Raw genomic sequence first — 14,784 nt, 5'->3', positions numbered from 1 at the left:
GGCCCAAAAATGAAACACTGTCACAGAAGCTGTTTCCAGTACAGATGCCATGTAAATGCCATGTTTTACATTCCGTATTGCAGGGGCTGTTAAAACCCTACCTATCATGTGGAACGTTTGACGCCCTGGAAGGTTGGAGATGACACAAGTCACCAGTAATACCGTGTAATAGCACGGCCGGGAAAGGCTCTGGCTGCGTTGTGTTATGGGTACCCTGATGAGCTGTCAGCTGCTGCTGCCGCTGAGCTCTTTAAACTGTGGTTTTCAGCCTTCCGCGCTCCAAAGTGATTTTCCTGTCTACCGATCAGCCAGTCATTTACTTTACGTGTATTCATTTTACAGTCACTCTCATCCAGAGTGACTTACAGAATTGTCCAACGAGAAACATTGCTGTACGGTAGCAGTTTATCAAATCCTTATCAAAACGAAGCAATTTAAAAAGTAAACAAAAGTGTCGTACTGAGCGCGTTGTCAGGCATTACCGGCATGCTGTAAGAGAGCCGTAAATTTTAATCCATAGTGAAAGAATCAGTCAATTAATCAGTCAATCAAAATGTGTATTTAACATAGCCTCCTCTAACCTTGAAAAGGTTATTTCAGCTGGAACAAAGAGCAAACACAGGTCTACTAAGGATTGAGCTGGGCAGTATTGCATTGTATTCCTTACAAGGGCAGTTACAGCAGAGTCGATTACTGATGTTACACCAGCACACCGTGGAGTGATCGGTTTCTTTGGGTTTAAGCGCAGTTTGAAAGGGCCCTAGGATAGAGGGGAAACATTTAACATGTATGACTGTTCTCCTGATGTGATCCTGTCAGTGTCTGGTTAAAAGGAAGATTACGCCCCACGATGAGTCATCTGTCATCTTGCGTTTTTATCAAGGCAACGCGGAGCAGAGGAAAGGCGGCCTAGTCCAGTCTGAGCATGCTCCAGTCTCATCTCCCTGTGGGATCAGACCGTTAAACATTCTGTGAGCCAGCACCCAGCGCCCAGCTCCTTTAATGAGATTAGAGTCACCAGGGCCTTTGTGTCAGACACATCCAGGCACAATAAAGGATAAATACATCATAGATGTATCACTGAAATCACTCGCTCACTCACGCACGCTCTCACACAGACTCATTTAAACACACACACACACACACACACACACACATATACACATACACATACACATGTACACACACACACGCGCACATACACATACACGCACACACACATGCACACAAACACACACACACATACGTACTCACACGCACGCACACGCGCGTGCACACACACACACAATGGCTTTGTAACTCCAATTGTAAAGTAAGTTTGTCTGGTAATGGTGTGTAAAATGTTGTTTTTAATGTCCATTGTGGACTTAATGCTCTGAAGGGAAACGTTGCCAAGGTGACTGCCACAGGAAGCTGCCAGCATGGGCACAAGCATTTTCATCTCATTTGTTCTCTTCTGTGGCTTTTTGGTGAATTTTAGGTATTAGACAGAGGACAGAAATCAGTTTAACACAAAGACCTGTGCCATGGTGATAAATAAGAGCAGTTTATTTGCTTCTATGAGACATCTTTTTAAACTGTTTTTGGTAGTTATGTGAACCTGCTTTAGCCCATTAAATTCTATGTATTTATCCATTCTCTGTGTGGGGCTAATACGCTACTGAAAGCTGCAGTAAGTTCTGCTCTTGTGACTGTGTGTAGCTGCTTGCAGACTGCATGCGCTTTAATGGGGTAGGATAGGTAGTCATACTTTGAGGATGTGCCACTGAACAGAGGAATATTCTCCTGAGACCCAAGAGAAAAAAGGATTTTTTAATAATATATGTGCCTTGGATGACAAAAACATTTTGCAGTGAAAATATTTTCTAAAGTATTCGTTTTATTTTTATGTCCTCTACACTGAACAACGGGTTTCAGCATGGTAGAATAGTAGTAGTAGCTCTTGACATTAAGACCAAATGCTCATGTCCCCTACAGGGGACAAAACTAAATTGCTGGGTCTTATTATGTTAGAATGAGGTCTGAAGTTGTTGACCGGAACAAAGTGGAAAAAATATGGTAATTATTGCATTACAATACAGTTATAACAGATATACTTCAACAAGCATGCTCTCACAATAAGCCTCACATAAGACATTCATTTATTTTTGTGTACAGTTAATGTTGTGTGACTGAGCAATGTGCTTCGGTTTTTTTCCCCAGATGTTTAAGGATGCCACATTGGACGCCCAGCAGAGCCAGTCCTGGGAGCAGCTGAGATGTATGTACAGAGGTCCCTCCAGGGTAAGGTTTAGCTCCGCCCCCACCTCATCAACCTCACAGTGACCTCATCCTGAAGCATTTCTTCCTATGGCAGCCTTTCCTGTTTAAACCCCACCACCCGTTGTGGCTCCACCCCTTTTTAGGTTCAGTACTCTGTTTACATTCTCCTGCGTTCCCCTCCCCCTCTGTACGAGCATGACTAAAGTGTGTAACGTGACTTTTGTTTATACTGGTAATAGACAGCTATCTGTGCCCTGCGGTGTTGAAAGCATGTTATGTAAGATTCTAAATATACCATCCCCGGGAACTGGCTCTTCTCTCTCCTCTGCGTGTGGGTCTGTGGTGAGAATTTGACCCTCCCCGCTGCTGTCCCAGGACAGTCAGTCCAGACACTCTACAGACCTCCCTGATACAGCGACCAGCCCACAGCTATGCTGATCATCCAGAATCGTAATGCAGTTGCTTAAACTCTGTTCACCCAGAGTTGGGCTAATGATCCAAGGACCTTGATGCTGTTGCTTAAACTGCATCCAGCCCAAAGTTACGCTAATGATCAAGGACCTTGGTACAATTGATTAAACCACTGCATAAGTCCCACAGTTACAGTAATGATTGAGGATTTTCATGCAGCGCTAAATTACATACAGTGCAGTTACGCGGATGATCCGGGATCTTAGGCTGATGGATTTTGCCTACTTCGTACAAGACATGTTGAATTAGAACAGTGAGACCATGGAGATTACTATTTATTTTGCATCACTGTAATGACATGCAGACTAGAAATGGGGCATTTAGTAGTCATAAAGGATCTGATTTATTAAAATCTACAATTTCTGAACAATAATCTACATTTCTGTCAGGTGTCACAATAAATGTATTTCTGTGCCTTTCTGTCTCAACTTATTAACAGGCATAAAAATACAGAGCATCTTCATTTCAAAATGTAATGAAAGTGAGCACAGGAACCCCTGTAATAGACAACAGAGATTTTATGCTCCCTTTGTAATGCATCTTTATAAAGCGCTATTAACAGGTTTGTTAAATAACAAAGAGAATGCAAATCATTCCGAGTCCAATCCCTTCCATTTCCCTCTTGCCTTCTGCCTGTATTGTTCCGTCATTATGTAACAATATTGTTATGATTTACGTATGAATATGACAAGGCACACTTGAAGAAGGCTCTCGTCTTCAGTACATGATTAGAGGCTTGCTTTAAAAGTGCTAATCTTTGAAACTGGGGATGAAGTTTTCTGTGTTTAGTCAGTGGCTTTCTGAAATGAATGGATGTGAGATCTCTTCTGATGATGGCTCTGGTGAAGGGTTGATTTTGCTTTGCTGCCTCTTCAGCTCAATCACTTAGATACAGTTTTTAGCATTTTTAGAACCCAATTGTTTTGCATCAGTTCAGGGGAAAATCGGAGTACACATAAATAGTGCAGTCAGCCTCAGTGTGTATATGCCAGGGGTATTAGCATAAGCCGTGTAGTCAGCCTCAGTGTGTAGGCTAGGGGTATTAGCACAAGCCGTGTAGTCAGCCTCAGTGTGTATAGGCAGGGGTATTAACACGAGCAGTGTAGTCAGCCTCAGTGTGTATAGGCCAGGGGTATTAGCACAAGCAGTGCAGTCAGCCTCAGTATATATAGGCCAATGGTATTAGCACGAGCAGTGTAGTCAGCCTCAGCATGTGTAGGCAGGGGTATTAACACAAGCCGTGTAGTCAGCCTCAGCACGTGTAGGCAGGGGTATTAGCATGAGCAGTGTAGTCAGCCTCAGTGTGTAGGCTAGGGGTATTAGCACAAGCCGTGTAGTCAGCCTCAGCAAGTGTAGGCAGGGGTATTAACACGAGCAGTGTAGTCAGCCTCAGTGTGTATAGGCCAGGGGTATTAGCACGAGCAGTGTAGTCAGCCTCAGTGTGCATAGGCCAGGGGTACTAACACAAGCAGTGTAGTCAGCCTCAGCATGTGTAGGCAGGGGTATTAACACAAGCCGTGTAGGCAGCCTCAGCACGTGTAGGCAGGGGTATTAACACAAGCCGTGTAGTCAGCCTCAGCACGTGTAGGCAGGGGTATTAGCATGAGCAGTGCTGTCAACCTCGGACTATGGCAGGAATCCCTCCTTGATTTTTTTGGTTTGATAAAACTATTTTAATTGCCTGTCATTACATACGCAAGGTCTTGACAGAGTCACAGGCTGAGATGAGTATCAAACACAAAATTGTTGAGAAGGCCAGGGGAGCACGCACATTATTTATACTCATCCACTGCCTGTGCCTGTCACTTCAGGGATTAAATAAACGTCACCTCCATAAGTTTTCTCCAATTCCCTCAATTTCCGGCTCGGTCCCCTCACCGCAGTCCCATTAATCTGCCTTCTCAGGCCTGTCTACACTGTCAGTAGAGTACCAGCCTCAACGGAGAAGCATTTAAAAAAAATGAAATTTACTTCTACACTCATGTGCCTGTCCAATCTTTGGGCCTCATTTCACAGCATCCACATTTTTTAAATTAATCTTTTTTTTCATATTTTCATATTTTTCATACTGTTTTTTTTTAACAATTATTTTTTTGCAAAAAGGAACCACACTGAAAACAATGGGTGGAGAGAGGGGCTAGCTGCACCAGTTTCTCAAGGTGACGCAACCTCGCCCTTGTGCAACCTTACTGTCATCGTCTCAAAAATTATTATTAATGTAAGAAGATAGCCGATCCTTCAGGATTGATTTTTATTTATTTTTTAATCCAGCCTGGTATCTTGTGAATAGGACATCTCTTATTTAACTGAAAGTGGGTGTCACTGCCAAAAGCAATCTCAGGCATGTGCTCACATTCTCACTCAGTTAACCAGGAGAGCACATCTGCAACACATTTCCAGAAAACGTTGAGTACAAACCACAGGTACTCTCATCAGAAAATGTCATCTTCAACTGACAATGTGGAGTCAAGCCCTCCTGAATTTTTAAATTTGAAATGCATTAGCTTGCAAGATACATTTTTATAGGATGGAAAATCCTTTTCATCAAATAATTTTCTCATCTGAATCCACATTAAAAGCTTGGAGTGTCCTATCACAAACATCAAAGGGTGTTATACTGGATGTGTGGAGTCTAAAGCCGGACACCCACCGCACGCGTAGCGACCGCGAGCGCACTACGCGCGTAACTGAAGCGTAGTTGAAGTACTGTTATTACAACGGCAGCGGGCGACGTCCTCTACACCAGATGCGAACGCGTCGCGAACCGGCTGCGAAGCTTGTACGACACAAGCGAACTGAAGCGTAGTTTTTCGCTTCTGTTCTATTTTTCTGCTTGTCGCGCGTCATGATGACCTGTTTATACACAGAAATATGCTCTAAAATGCAAGGTATACATGCTCTGATTTATATTTCATCCTTATATCAGGCTACTGGGGGTGTGTCCCTAGTTCCCTCCCAGATATTTTATAAGCAGCTAAAAAAATACAAGCCTTTTCGTTTTTGTATTGTCCTTGCAGAAAAAAAAAAAAACAAAAAAAAAAAACTGGAACCTGGGGAAAAGGCAAACTTAGTTTCGCTATCTTATTTTTTTTGCGGAGGGGGTGGGGTGAATTTGAAAATACACCACAGAAAGACGTAGCCTATTGAATGATGTAGAAGTGAATGCACCGAGCAGCGGTTTGTTAGCTCAAGTGTTGGAAGGTAGTTTTTAACCAACCATTGCTCAGCCTATTTGACTTCTCCAATGTCTTCGTTCGCCGTGCTTTCAAAAAGGGCTTATTAATAAAAATCAGATAATCCACAGAGCTTTAAAAAATCAGATTATTTAGTGGTCTTGCCGATGAAAATGCACCTATTTTATAAAAGAAGTTGTAAGCAAGCCTTTATTGCACTTGTACTTCAAAGCTTCCGGTGTTCATGGCGTTGTGGTGTTCATATCCCTTCAAGATTAAACTGTTACGCTATCTTTTTGATGATTAGCTGATTTTACTAAATCTGATCCTATAAATGTTTTGACGTGAATGACAAGACGACACGGGAATTCCCAATGGTTGATTACGGATTATTTATTATTATTATGATCATTACATATTCTTCATGAAATTGGCACGCTTGTTAACCAAGCAAATAAATTAATACAGTTTGAGATTGATTATTATGCAGGCTACGTTGCGATTTAAGATTGGTAATTCTTTAAAGCGTTTACTTTCTCACGTATTTACATGAGTTAACGAAATATTTCCAAATTAACTGAAAATGGTCTCTCACCAAGTGTTCACTTAACCCATAATCAACAGTCGTAAACAAACGTGAAATACACGATGTAATCCCACTGCAGACTGCGAGAGCTACTAGGAATATAGAGCTTTAAGCAAGCCTTTGCGCGACACAGACGGAACCCGTGTAGACACACTGCGCGCCGCGCCGTGCTGCTTCGCCGTGCTGCTTACGCGCCGCTTACGCTACGCGTGCGGTGGGTGCCCGGCATAAGAGGGAAGAAGTACCATGAAAAGACACATTACACAAATCATTCATAGTGAGAACATTCCTACCAGACCAGGTGTAGAGATGCTAACGAATTATTCCAAATGTTTCATTGTCTGCTCACCCCCTTCTGTATCTCTATTTTGTGATTAGAACATCTATACAAGAAGAAATATCCCTTTGTTTTATATTAGCAAAGAACAGGCATTGAATATTAGCAACTTAAGAACCCAACCATATTCTCCAGGACTTCAGCTGAAATGACCAAACACAAAATTTTGACAATTTAGGCCTGACAGTTTAGGACTCTGTTGTGTTTCGAAATGAATTCTCAGTCATCTGTTAGAAATAACATGTAACTGCAGCTGTTTCTGTTCCCGGAACCACACCTTGTTTTTCAGCTACTGGACAAGTAACTGCAGGGAGGTGCCAGGCCTCTGTTTAGCCTGAGCGGTGATGCTTGCCCTCTGGGCAGTCATCCCTGTGAAGTTAGCCGACTGTGCTCCTCCAGAGACCGCTGCAAGAACGCACCCTGCTGAAACGCTCAGATGAGCAGGGTCGTTTCGGTTCTCGAACGGCAAACCGAACTCGCAGTTGCAGTCATATCCCCTGGAAGAGCTGCATGCTTGTTGTACTAGTTACAGTAAATTAAACAGAGGGTTCTGAAAGAGCTTTCATCAAAGTAAATAGCATGAATAGGATTATTAGAGCTTAGAGCCTTTCATGCCAGTCATGTGATGCATGTACAGTACAAATGAATTTTGTCAAGCGCAGCATTTTATTTGCTTTTGAAGCAGAACATTTTGCGGACGTGTTTGCAAAACTGAAATTACTGTACGGGGACCGCTACAGAGCTTTCTTACTAGCAAGATATGAATACACATGGTATTTAACCTTGCTTATCATATGGTTGGTCACAGATAACATTCCTTAAATCCTTAAAGGATTTTCTTTCTTTTTGTTTTTACCTTTTTCCCATTTTTATGAACTAATTCCACCATGCTGATGGAGCTTTGGTCACCCAGAGAACCGCTCCACTCTGCTGTGCAATACAGTCTAATGTGGCCACACAAACGAGCCTTGAAATTCCTTCTAAATGTGGTTTCCCACCGAATAACAGCTCGATTAGCATATGCAAATGTATTTAATGGATAACTGTGAGCGGTTGTTGCTCCAAACTGTAATAAAAATGTTCATTTGATTCACGTTTTGCTCTGTAGAAATACTTCCTTACTTGTACTGTGCCAGACTGTATTAATGCACATGGGTGGGTGGGGGGTTGTTAGAGTTGTTTACGACAGCGCGTTTCTCTGCTTGCCGTAGTTTTCACTGAGAACAATGTATGCCTCCACTGGAAAAGTAGTTTGTTACCTGAAACACCAAATGCCTGGTAATACTCTGACGGAAAATTATGTAAATGAAGGTCCCCTTCAGGCTGTGCTGGTCTTATTTGAGGGAGGTTATTTTATGGCCATTTCAAGGCTTGTTTGTGTGGCCCCACTAGACTGCATTGTGAAACAGAGTGGAGTGGCTCTCGGGGCGAGCAGAGCTCCACAAAGAATGATGCGACGAAATGATTATCATTACCGATCAGCATGGCGGAAACAGTTTGGAAAAATGGGTTCAAATCGAAAAAACTGCCTTTGTGTTTCAGATTTTTCCTGATTGGTTGTCCATCATCCTTTTGAAAAAAAAATGAATGCCTCTCATAACTCTCATCTGATTGGCCATGTCTGGATTTGATGCCTGTGAGCTACAGTGTAGCACCAGCTTTATGAGTCTGAACCGGCGTGTAAATATTGTGTGGTTTTCATTTGACATTTTAGAAGCTAAAAACACTGGGAAAGTGTACAGAACCGAAACTGCACAGTTGCATAAGTTTCCTGTTCCAGCGATGAGAACCGCCGTTGAGGCCCCGTTGGATAGGTTATTTGGGTTATTTTTGTTTCATCCTCGTGAAGAATGGGGAAATAAGTATTTGATATAGTGAAAATGGCACATTGCTAAATCTTCGACTCTGGCAACCAGCTCTAAAGATAAGGAATGGCTAAGAGCGAAGCGGTGCACTCTCACTTAAATAGTACAGTCTTATTCCCGAGAGAGAGAGAGAATGTGGGCGAGCGAGCGGAAGCTTGCGGAAGCTTGTGCCTGCAGAAGCGAATTTGCCTTGAGATAAGGGGCAAGAGGATCCAAGAAAACGCAAATCCCCCACAAACATCGAAAGGAGATTTAAACGTGTTGCCAGAGCTTTATTTAGAGTGAACCTTGAGCACATTGTGAAGGGCCATTCATTGCGCGGGGTTAGCAGAGAACTATAGAAGCTATAGACGCTAACTGGCTGCCCTCTCCTCTGCAGGGTACTCCTACTATAAGCTCTGAATAATCGGCCTATTGTTATTTTCCCTGGGATGTGCAGTTTTCACTCTCACTCCCCACTTACTGAAATATATTCATTTATTTTGTTCTCCACAGTAGTCCTTGAAACTGCCTAGACAGGAAGACCAGGCCGTGACAATTTAGCGTTTTTGTGTTTTAGATGGCAATAATTATTTATTGGATTCATTGTTTTAATCTCAATATTATGTGGGAGGGGACCTGGATGACTAAATAGATAGTAGAGTATTTTTGAGGGCTAGTTCAATTATTACAATTTGTATTCAAGAGTACGATTTGGTGATGCACAACCATTGATCTGATAGATCTCTCTGAACCGATACAGGTGACTCATTTTGATTCCGGTTGCCATGACATTAGCATTTTAACAGAGAATCTGAGCAGGTGTTTACAGGTTTCTTGACATGTTTGAATGTGCTGCTAGATAGTAAAAACTGGAGTATTTCAATTAAGTGAGTTCCTGAAGTAAAATGAAGAAGTAGCACAATAGTTGTGTCCAAAATGAAAGGTCATTCACCCTAGCTTTGGTTTGGTTTTTCCATATATAGCTGCTTAGTGTTTGATTCCAGCCTGGGGAGATGTATGCAGACAGTCATAAGATCAGTCTGTTCCCCTCTCCCCTCCTTAGCCACTTTCACACACACAGCATGAATGTGGCACAGTGGGTAAGGAACTGCGCTTGTAACCGAAAGGTCGCAGGTTCGATTCCCGGGTAAGGACACTGCCGTTGTACCCTTGAGCAAGGTACTTAACCTGCATTGCTTCAGTATATATCCAGCTGTATAAATGGATACAATGTGAAGTGCTATGTAAAAAGTTGTGTAAGTCGCTCTGGATAAGAGCGTCTGCTAAATGCCTGTAATGTAACAGCAGATAGCGCTGCTGTTTTAACTGAGGTTGCATGTGTGAAAGGCTTTTTAGAGCACAGCTTCATTTCCCGTTTCCTTCACTGCTTCCTTCCCTCTAATTGACACACAGAAAATGAAAGTGGGAAGCACCATTTTTGACTGCTGATTTGATGGGTTTTATTAACTGTTTTGTGTAAGCACAGAAACATTCAGAGTGCCTTTCAGAGTATTACACAGAAAACTGTGGAGCTCTTTTTGAGCCACAGCCCATTTTATCTGTGTGTGGGAGGAGAGTGAATACAGAATATTGTAAAATGGTACTTTTTAAATGTTAATATTTGTACCTTTCAAAATGAGTAAGTTATTGTGCAAAAAGAAAACTCTGAATCACACAGAACGTCACATATCTGTTTTCCGGTTAGCCTTTTGGTAACAAATCGGGTGTTTTCCCCTTGTCAATGTCTGTGTAACTGTGTGCAGTACTCCTTTGCTATGCTGGATGAAAGGGAAGTTTGGGCTTGCAAGTACACGCTGTGTGTTACACACTGGCTCCACCCCTCTGTTGCCCCACCCCTTTGCCCCCCCCCCCCCCCCCCCCCATGTTTGAAAAGAACAGGTGGGGAATGAAGTCAGCTGACTAGAGCTTGAGGGACTTGCTGTTTGTACTCTATTCTGCTACATTTCACTTTACGTGAATTTCTACCATTTCAGAATGTCGTTTTTTTGTGGCAGTTATTGCATGAATTTAAAAAGACAGTATCATAAAACAGACTTCATAAAAATGACCTTCGACCCTTGTCAAAAACGACGTAAATACCTGGCCTAAATGTGCATTAGAGAGGCAAAAGCGGAATTTCTTCAAACTCACCCCGTTCCTTGGCTTCAGGCGGCTTGCAGGCAAGGAAAAGAGAGGCGCGTTCAGGCTGCAGATGGAGCCGCAGCCTCTCTCTGTTCTCCTCCCCTCCGGTTCGTGTGTCCGTGCTAGCGAGGTCTTTTTTTTTTTTAATTCCAGGTAGAGGCCTGTGGCTTTCCAGACATCAGTGATAACTTAATTGCCTTTGTAGCTACAAAGGCGGGACAGAGAGAGGCACTGAGAGCGTTCTCGGCGGGGATGCGCTTTCATCAGGCCCGGGGCTGAGTGCGCTTATCTTCCAGCCGTCTTCTGGACGCGGCGGCCCTGGGAGAGATGCTGATTCCCGGGCAAAGAGAATTTAATTAGGTTTATGGGACAAAAAAAGCGAAAAGGCAATTCCGCCAGCCGAGCCCAGCGGACCTGCCGCGATTAATTAATACGTCCCGATCTGAGGCCCAATTCTCCGGGATTTTAATTAAAATGTAAATTCATTCAGAGGGAAAAAAATAAATCAATAAAATCAGAGGGAAATATCCCGTCGGCGTGAGATTTTTCTGCAGCTGAGAAAAGCCGGTTGGAGAGAGGGGTTAGGGTGCAGTGTGTGTGTGAGAGAGAGGGGTTAGGGTGCAGTGTGCATGAGAGAGAGGGGTTAGGGTGCAGTGTGTGCGTGAGAGAGAGGGGTTAGGGTGCAGTGTGCGTGTGAGAGAGAGAGGGGTTTGGGTGCAGTGTGCATGTGAGAGAGAGAAGGGGTTAGGGTGCAGTGTGCGTATGAGAGAGAGGGGTTTGGGTGCAGTGTGTGTGTGAGAGAGAGAGGGGTTAGGGTGCAGTGTGCGTATGAGAGAGAGGAGTTAGGGTGCAGTGTGCATGGGAGAGAGAGGTTTCCTCTCTCATTCAGTCTGTGTCTGTCCTCTCAATGAGTTCCTCCAACTAAACAAGACATTCACTTCTTCACAGATAAACTCGGTCGTCTATTGCAATATTGAATTTCATCAAGCAATAGCTGGGGGCGCTTATGCAGCGATGACCTATGGAGTCATGATGAGATATGTCTCCCCAGCCCCAGCAGGACAAAGCACATAGTTCTTGTTCCTCTGCGTGATTCCAGTTATAGATGGCCAGTCACATTGCACAGACTCAAACTAGCGAGGGCTCGGCCTGTACAGACTCCGCCCCCCGGGGAGTGCCTGTGCTGTGTGCAGCACACCCTGCGGCAGCACAGGAGGCCTGTGAGAGCCGTCCTCTCGTCGTTCAGCACAGTCTCGTTCCCTCACGAAGGCGTAAGTCCCGCGGGTCTGTGAGGCTGTCCTGACTGTGCTGTGCTCGAGATGTGCTTTGCACTGCAATAGTGAGCAACTCCTCCCCGTGGAAAGTGGTCAGATAGCAAAATCACACTTTATAATGCTGACAAATAAAAAAAACAGGGCTCAGAATAACAGGCCTGACACCAATGAATGAAAGAGCTTCCAATTCCCCCCCCCCCCCCCCCTTTGAAGTACTGACTACTGTACTGTTCTTATGGCAATGTTCTTGCTGAGTAAAGAACTTTTCTTTCTTGTGCGTGCGAGAGAGTGCTAGTCGTTTGAACATGGACCAGAGACCAAGTTTATCACTTAAGATATAAGATAAGATATACTTTTTATTGAATCCCGTGGGGTAATTTATCCTCTGCATTTGACCCATCCTAGTTACTTAGGAGCAGTGGGCAGCCACAGTGCAGCGCCTGGGGACCAACTCCAGTTCTGAGGCCAGTGCCTTGGTCAACTGCAGGGCAACTGCAGGAGCGCACCTAACATGCATGTCTGTGAGTGTGGGAGGAAACCGGAGTACCCGGAGTAAACCCACGCGAACATACTTGAGGAATTCTGCCACTTTGGTTCGTTCTGGTTGCTCGGCGATTTGTGGTCACATGCTCTCATCACATGGGGCATACAGCACGTGACTGGGAGCTCAGACCCAGTTTTTTAAGAGCCCGATATCCTGTCAACCCATTTCCCAAAATAGAGAAGAGGTATGTAAACAAGTAGAATGAGAGGATGTCAAAAAAAAAGATTTGGGGCGTGAAGTGACAAGGAGAGGAAAGAGGGAAGATGAAGGACTGTCACTGAAGGAGGAAGAGAGAACCTCCCGTTAGATTTACTGTGATAGGACGGAGGAAGGCATGACTCATTCCAAGCCCTACAAGTCGATTTAACAGAGTTACAAACATTCTGACACATGTCTCTCAGCTTAGAAGTAGTTAGGAGGAACTCTACCTCTGGGCTGTTTTCTGCATTATTATAATACATTTTTATTGCAACTGATGTATGTGCAGGCACAGATCTGGTAGTAAGTGTTTGATGTGTGCTGCACACTGTCTATTCTGGCACTGACCTCTGTCCTCCCTGTTTTACCCTCTGGAGTTACTGTTCAGAGACCATCGCTCTCACTGTGAAGCACAATCTCCCTTTAGAGATCAGTGTTCTCACTATGAAGCACAATCTTCCTTTAGAGATCAGTGCTCTCACTGTGAAGCACAATCTCCCTTTAGAGATCAGCACTTGCACTGCGAAGCACAATCTCCCTTTAGAGATCAGCGCTCTCACTGTGAAGCACAATCTCCCTTTAGAGATCAGCACTTGCACTGTGAAGCACAATCTCCCTTTAGAGATCAGTGCTCTCACTGTGAAGCACAATCTCCCTTTAGAGATCACTGTTCTCACTATGAAGCACAATCTTCATTTAGAGATCAGCACTCTCACTGTGAAGCACAATCTCCCTTTAGAGATCACTGTTCTCACTGTGAAGCACAATCTTCATTTAGAGATCAGCACTCTCACTGTGAAGCACAATCTCCCTTTAGAGATCACTGTTCTCACTGTGAAGCACAATCTTCATTTAGAGATCAGCACTCTCACTGTGAAGCACAATCTCCCTTTAGAGATCACTGTTCTCACTGTGAAGCACAATCTCCCTTTAGAGATCAGTGCTCTCACTGTGAAGCACAATCTCCCTTTAGAGATCACTGTTCTCACTGTGAAGCACAATCTCCCTTTAGAGATCAGTGCTCTCACTGTGAAGCACAATCTCCCTTTAGAGATCAGCTCTCTCACTGTGAAGCACAATCTCCCTTTAGAGATCAGCGCTCTCACTGTGAAGCACAATCTCCCTTTAGAGATCAGCGCTCTCACTGTGAAGCACAATCTCCCTTTAGAGATCAGCGCTCTCACTGTGAAGCACAATGTTAGCTGGTTAACAGTGTCATTGGTTTCTCTGTTTTACCTCTTTTTTTTCCAGTTGGCGATCTTCAGCGAATTGTCCCATTCTCGTGGCAACGAGAAGTCCAGCCTCCTGAACCCCTCACAGCCCAGCTCTGGGAGCATTTTCCACAGCGAAAACTTCCAGCTCAAACTCTCCCCTCCTCCGCTGATCGAGGAGTAGAGACCCTGTCCTGCATTGTTACATTGCTAATAAACCACTCATCTTTATATGTGTTGCACAGTCTTTTATCTTTTATTCTCTTTCAATGTAAGATTTAAATTAATGAATACAGGAGTGACCCCCCCCCCCCCCCACCACTACCACCACCACAAAAGTAAATAAATTAAAATGATTAAGTTGTCATTTTCAAACAAAATGTATTTTTGTGATCGAACTGGCTCAAATGGGCTCATCACATTGTGTGGCCTTCCATTGACTATGACCGGCATGAACTTCATACTTCCTGTGAGCTGCAAATAATACACACTATGAACTATATATTCATACTTGTGTTGAGCTGCTATATGTACAGTATATATACTATGAACATATTCTTATAATTTGAGCTGCGTATACATACTGTGCACTACATATTCCTGCTGTGTTCTTACTGCGCAGTATGAACTAATGCTTACTCAGCAGTTTCATTTCCTTTCACTGCATGTGGTCATACAGTAGTTGTTGGATTCATCATATTCACTTCAAGTTTTAGCTTTAGGTTGACTGGTCACGGAA

At 43.7% G+C, this 14,784-nt stretch overlaps 1 protein-coding gene across 3 annotated transcripts in view; it reads left to right on the top strand.

Moving 5' to 3' along the window:
• Window positions 1-14,276, top strand: part of vps8 (VPS8 subunit of CORVET complex) — a 96,985-nt gene extending 82,709 nt beyond the window's left edge. For all 3 annotated transcript variants that reach the window (XM_035410246.1, XM_035410245.1, XM_035410247.1), the window contains 2 exons: window positions 2,203-2,283; window positions 14,086-14,276. In XM_035410246.1, the coding sequence (XP_035266137.1) occupies window positions 2,203-2,283; window positions 14,086-14,229 (225 nt within the window). In that variant the 3' untranslated portion in view covers window positions 14,230-14,276. The remainder of the gene's footprint in view (window positions 1-2,202; window positions 2,284-14,085) is intronic.
• The last annotated feature ends 508 nt before the right edge of the window (window positions 14,277-14,784 follow it).

The sequence above is a fragment of the Anguilla anguilla genome, chromosome 3, assembly GCF_013347855.1.
Source record: "Anguilla anguilla isolate fAngAng1 chromosome 3, fAngAng1.pri, whole genome shotgun sequence".
In the NCBI taxonomy this organism is placed as follows: Eukaryota; Metazoa; Chordata; class Actinopteri; order Anguilliformes; family Anguillidae; genus Anguilla; species Anguilla anguilla.
The sequence above is the reverse complement of the archived record's forward strand: the minus strand, read 5'-3'. Positions and strand labels throughout refer to the sequence as shown.